Source organism: Ictalurus furcatus, chromosome 13 (assembly GCF_023375685.1).
Source record: "Ictalurus furcatus strain D&B chromosome 13, Billie_1.0, whole genome shotgun sequence".
NCBI lineage: Eukaryota > Metazoa > Chordata > Actinopteri > Siluriformes > Ictaluridae > Ictalurus > Ictalurus furcatus.
Window position 1 is genome coordinate 2472073 of NC_071267.1, and position 6869 is coordinate 2478941.

Genomic DNA, 6869 nt, shown 5'->3' on the forward strand with positions numbered 1-6869 from the left:
CAATTACTATATACAATTCACAAGTTACAAGTACACTATTTTGTTTTAAAGGCAATTGTTTTTTTTTTTTGTTTTTTTTTTGAAAAACAAACAAAAACAAATTGATATGAAATTCTTATAAAACCTTATATTAGGACATAATTACTATGTACACAGTTATTATGCAGTCTGTTAAAAAACCAAAAAGGAATGACCTGCTGGTTTGGGATTTTTTTTTTCTTCTTTTTGCTTGTAACTGTGCACAAATGTTGCTTTTCAGTAAAGAATGATTGATGACTAAAGTGTTACAATTATAGGAAGAAATACGTAATGTTCAGGCATCGAATAACCACAAATGATTACAAATTGGAAGTGCAAAAGAGTACACTATTATATTCTGCCTGTTGTTTAGTATGATGTTGACATAAAGTGTAAAGCCCAAAATGTCAGGGGCATAGGGAATGGGTTATATTCATGGTTTGGGTCTCACAAAAAATAATCGATTTGATGTAAAACTACAATAATAATAAATAACGTACAGCCATAGTGGAGGAGTACTCTGAGCCTGTGCAATAGGAACCTTTACAGATTGTCTTACATCCAAAAATTATAGACTGATGTCTATAATATGTCAGAATTGAAAAGCCCTGAAATATATATTATAGATGCAAACACAAACCACAGTCAAGTATTTATCACCTCAGTGTCCAAAAAAAGCAAAAAAGCAACCGAATTCATTGTTTGCAAGCCCTACACTTTTTAATCTTTTCTATTATTGGAACCTTGACACTCCTGTGATCTCCTTTAATCACATTACTTGTCGCCCAATCAGGAATAAGTATGGTCCACGTGAGAAGTATATAAAATTGTAGATATAAAAAATTATATATATATATATATATATATATATATATATATATATATATATATATATATATATATATATATATATATATATATTTTTTTTTTTAAAAAGGAGATAATAAGATAAGATGAGGCACAAATAACTAAAGTACGTATTTACCCTCGTTTCTGAAATTAGCCTGAGTACTGGCCATGATTTTTTTTTAAGGAAATGTTCGCTGCTGATTCACAGCCACAAATGATCCATTGACAAAAACTCATTTATGTTGGACACCAACGTTCACCATTAAAAAGAAAAAGAAAAAGAAAAGAATTTGTCTTCTTTGGGAATAAAAAGAAGAACCATGAGAAGCCGAGAAACATGAGCAGATTTACATAAAGGCTTGAGAATAATACTGAGTGATAATTCTTGTTCTTTAAAATGTCAACAAAAAAAAGTCGAAAACGAAAAACTGCTTTAAAAAACAAAAACAAACAAACAAACAAATCTCCTGAACCTGAAAAGAACCCGTGAGAATGATCTGGCTGATTTTCCTCTCATATATTTAAAAACCAAACAAGATCAGTTCATGAAAAACAGAATAAGAGAAACAAATGGAAAAGGACCTTTATGATTTATTTGGATTAAACATCCCCGACTTTTATATCATAGATACTCGATTGTGTTTGTCCTTTTAATTTTTCTTTTATTATTATTATTTTTGAATTGAATCACTTTTTTTTGTTTTACATTGGTAACGCATTCCGTTATTACAATTTGGGAAACATATGGTAAACCGATCGACTGTGTTTAATCCGTTTATTCATTATTTTCCAGCACGAGTCCATTGTAGCTCCGTTTAAAGTCTGGGAGGAAAAGCAATCCTTTTATTCTGACTGCGTTAAATAAACGTGTTTGTTATAAAGGTCATGTGTGTGTGTGTGTTTTTAGTCCCACACGAATATTTTGACGATGAAGACGACGATGGACACATTTGTTTTTCCAATTATGAAAAAAAGGAGTTCAGCTCCTCGTACGCGGGCGCGCGCTCGTGGTGGTGGTGGTGCGCGTGCACGTCGTGGTACGGCGGAACGTTCTCCGAATGACCGCTTCCACCTCCGCCACCACCACCACCGCTTCCGCCTCCCCGAGCTCCCGACGGGCCATAGGCGAGGCTGCGCGCAGCTGCGTAGTGCATGGAGTAGTGATGGTATCCCCGGTCCGCAATTTCCGGTGACACGGCCTCGTGCGATCGCAGCGCGAATCCACCGTTGACGCACGTGGGCGTCGGGCTGCGTCGTGCGTCGTAATCGGCGGCGCCCGCGTATTCGGGCTCATAGCAGTACCCATGCGCGCCGGTCTGGCACTGAGGGCCTGCGAGGCGCGCGCACTGGTACGGGTAGGCGTGCGCCGCGGCGGCGAAGGACGCGTCGGGGGCGTGGAACCGCGCCGCCGCGCTCTCTTGATGCGAAAGATCAGTGAGAAAGTTCCGCGCGTTGAGCTGCAAGCAACCGGCCACCAGATTCGTAGTCGGTTGGGAGAGTCCTTTGCACAATGTCTGCACGTACGAAACGACGTCTGGTCGTTTTCCGTTACGCAAGATCTCCGAGAGAGCCCAGATGTAGTTTTTCGCAAGGCGCAGCGTCTCAATCTTGGACAGTTTCTGCGTCTTTGAGTAGCAAGGCACCACTTTGCGCAGGTTGTCCAGCGCGGAGTTAAGGTCGTGCATGCGCGTGCGCTCGCGCGCGTTTGCCTTCTGCCGTCGCAGCTTGGAGCGCTCCAGGCGCGCCGGGGTCATCTGGCGCTTCTTGGGGCCGCGTTTTCGCGGTCTGTCGCCGTTCTCGTCATCGTCGGCGCCTTCGTCGTCGTCGTCGTCGTCATCGTCCTCCTCCTCATCCCCCGCGATCTCCGACTGCGCGCGACTGGTGCTCTTGGCGTCGCCCAACATGTCGTCCGCATCGTCCTCGCGCGACCCCCGCTCGTGCTCGTCATCCTTCGTCTTGGAGTCGTCGCTTCCGCTGTCGTCCGCCCAGGCTGGGAACTTCTGCGCGTCGCTGAATAACCGCGTCAACATGGCACTGGGAAAGAAATAGAATATTTAAAAAAGCAAGTGTTAATTAAATGGTAATTAAAAAATCCCTGAGGCAGTCGCGCGACCCCGAATCACGTGTGTATGAGTTAGTGTGTGTGTGTGTGTGTGCGCGCGCAGAAGCAGCATGTCGCCCAGGTTTGAGCTGATCTTAATTTCTCAAACAGTCTGATAGGCCCCTATATCACATATCATAATAGTTCATACAGGACCTCGAATATGCTCAGATTACACTTTCTGTTTAATGAACTGCAAATACACCAACATTTAGGCCGATGAAGGCATTGTTTTAGTTTTACACAGCATTCATAGTAAACGATAATCATTTTGACAGAATAATAATGTAAACATTTTGATAGGTCCACTTTACATGACACTTTTATTAAGTGCAGACTGATCATCGTCTAACCATTTTTCTGTTCATACCATGAAAAATAAATTGTGTATGTAAGCTAGTGTATAATGTAAAAATCTAATCTAGGCCTAGAATTATGTACCATTTTAATTTGTGTAACATGTAAATTTGCGGTAGAAAATGATTATTCGCTCCAATGTGACGCACTGAAATGTTCAAAAATCTGTATTTTTATTATTATTACATATATATATATTTAAAAAAAAAAAAAAAAAAGACGGGATGCGCGTGCACACTGCAGAAATGTTTGGAGTTGGAAAATCTAAACGCAGTGTAAAAGCGCAAGCGCTTGCGTATTTTTTTTTTTGTTTGTTTTTTGTTGCGTGACGTCACGATGGCTACTATATTCCATGTCGGTTTCCGGTTCGTCCAGATTGCTCTTAGATGGAATGGACAGCCGTGTTTGGCGATTCACGTTGAGTCCGACAGCGCCAGACGGCCTCGCTCCCTGAATTCCCCGCTCGAGCGGCCCTGATCATCGGAAGTTCTCAAGGGGCACTTTGAGCAGCGCGCGCTCCCCCACCCTCCCTCTGTCCGCCCTTTATTTACCCCCCTCCCCACCCCCACAATTCTGGCAGCATTCCAGCACAGCTCATATCACCATAGCATGGGGAGGAAATACAGGTAACAAATTCGATATTCAGATATTCATAACAAAACATAATGGAAGTCACATTAGACACAAAAGAGGCACTGTTCAAGTCCATACCACATATACTGATAAATATTCAATAGTCAAAATTACTGGGCTTGAACAGGCCGTTACACCAGCGTATAAATGTACAGACTTTTATATTACCCTATAATAAATACATAGCTAATACCTACTAATAATACATACAATACATATTATACAATACAATCAATAGTGCTTTGTACAAACATATAGTATTTTTCTAGACTGACGAATATCCCAACAGATAATAAATGTATGTAGGCTGCCATACCAACATATATGTTTTATATATGTTTTAACATTCTGACATAAATTTCTAATCCGTTGTACAATCAAAAAACAAACAAAAAAACCCAACAAAACAAACAAACAATTACACAACCAAAGTGTACTGTAGTAGTAGTAATAATAATAATAATAATAATAATAATAATGTCTTGGGCGCACACACACACACACACACACACACACACACACACACACAGAGTCATAGCATTGCTCCACACGCACCTTGTTTTGCAGACAATGAGACGTCACTGAAAAGTCAAACCGACATTATCGAAATGCATCGACACGCACGTGCACGCACTCCGTCAGCCAAATCTGCGCACAAGCAAGCACATCCGTGTATCGACCTGCATTATTGATTAGGCTTTGATTGAATTGCGGATACAATCTTGCGAGCATAACGGACACATATGTCTACGAACGCCTCGAGCGCAAAACGTAACACCATCTTCGGTTCAAACAGTACTGATGTTTAATTTTTTTCATTTCAATAATCAACTGTGTAGATGTGTAGTTTTCATTTCATAGCATGATACCTCACCTCCTTTCTAGTGCACTTCGTCGTACGAAGGCGCCTTTTCCGTCTACATCATCACCATCATCATCATCACCATCATCATCATCATCATCATCATGAGGGACCGGCACCCTGCTAGGACGCTCCGTTCAAGAGTACAATCGCTCATATGTGTGTAAATGTATGTGTGTGTATGTGTATGTGCGCGCGTGCGTGCGTGTGCTAGTCCTTCCCGGCCAGCGCGCGGAGACGGTGTGGCATGGCTCCACGCACGCGAGAGGTTACATACCAGCTCGGATGCCAGGGCCATATGGTGGGCACGTCACTGGCAGGAGCCATCACACGAGGAGCCGGTGATTGACACGCGCGCGCGTTCGCCGAGATCCCGCCTTTCCCCGAGGGAGGAGAGGCCGGCCATCTGTCGCGCACCGCGCACGCACACACATAGAGACATAGACACATAGACACATACAGACACGCGGGCGCGCGCGGCATAGACAAAAACACGCACATTTGCACCTCCTCGCACGTGCACATATTTAGAGACAAAAAAGAGAGAGAGAGAGAGAAAAAAATAAAGGAGTGTTCAATAAAAAATGTAATAAATAATCTAATTACTGAGAACATTATTTACCAGTGCAAGCGGCACAATTAAGGCTAGGGGCATGGCCACGCCGTGGGGTGTCACAGGGTGCCAGATTCCACCCTTACAATAAGCTCTGCCTCCACCACAACTCTGACCTGAGATCCCATCTAACTCAGCTTTATTCTAACATATATGAAGCCAAAACTGTGACGTCACTGTGCACCAAGAAATGCAAACATTCTGCAAATGCTATTATTATTATTATTATTATTATTATTCATGTACATTACAAAAAAACATGATCTTCACATGTGAGTAATCACGTGATTCATACGTGAATTTTTCGCATTCTTTTTAGACACTTCATGTAGGGCTTTCTTTTTAAACATGATTCATTCACATGTGATGACACATCTATCTATCTATCTATCTATCTATCTATCTATTCACACAGAGCCTTGGTAAAAACAGGGTGCCATTCTTTTTTTTTTTCATTTCAATATCTTTTACACAATGATAATTAAATATTTATGTTCATCGGTGTATTCTCTTTAACAAGGATCCTCTGCCACAAGACATTTAAATACATTTTAATGATTTAATTGAGCTGCTTTAAAATTCAGGGCATGTGAATGTACAGTAGTACAGTAGCATTGTGTGTTTCTATCGTCCTGCAGTAACTTTGTGCAGCAAAATGACAATTCACATGACTACAGAGCTACAAAGGTGTCTAGTGGTAGAGATGAGTGGTAGGGTTTATACCACTGCAGCAGACAAAATAGTGCTTACTATCATTGGATTGAACATATCACTGGAATATCCATCCATCCATCCATCCATCTTCTATACCGCTTATCCTTCTTCAGGGTCACGGGGAACCTGGAACCTATCCCAGGGAGCATCGGGCACAAGACGGGGTACACCCTGGACAGGGTGCCAATCTATTGCAGGGCACAATCACATACACATTCACACACCCATTTCACTGGAATATCATTCTTTTTAATCATATATAAACGATCATACCTTTTGAATCTATAGGCAACATGTTACACTTTAATAGTGCCTCATTTAGATGCGCTTACCTGCTTACGTCCTGTTTAACGTTGTTCCTACTCCCTGGCCACTCGTTAATTTAATATAAAAATATTCATGTGTGCTAGGCTCTTAAAAACATAAGTCTTACTTAACGGTAACTTCATTTCATTTCCCGGTTTCCTGTTACGTTACGGGTTACTCTACAAAAAATATAGGTCAGCAACATTAAAAGCAGTACTCATCTGGAAAAACAGTACATGACAAAGTGACATATATGACTCATTATGTGCTAATTACAAATTACAACCAAAAGAAGCTGTGCATAAAACTGTTTATTCTTCTTTTTATCGGTCATTTATTCATTTGTACTGTGCTGTCTTGATAACGTAAAGCATCACTGTGTTGACTAAGGACTTACAATTTTGCACATAAATACT

The 6869-nt window shown here is 41.3% G+C and overlaps 1 protein-coding gene across 1 annotated transcript; it reads right to left on the bottom strand.

Annotated features, from left to right (window-relative positions):
• Positions 1–1734: 1734 nt before the first annotated feature.
• On the bottom strand, positions 1735–4881 carry neurod2 (neuronal differentiation 2). The gene is made up of 2 exons (XM_053640626.1): positions 4833–4881; positions 1735–2901 (listed from the first exon to the last, which is right to left on the bottom strand). The coding sequence occupies exon 2, from the start codon at positions 2895–2897 to the stop codon at positions 1830–1832; it is 1068 nt and encodes a 355-aa protein (XP_053496601.1). The 5' UTR covers positions 2898–2901; positions 4833–4881; the 3' UTR covers positions 1735–1829.
• Between the last annotated feature and the right edge of the window lie 1988 nt (positions 4882–6869).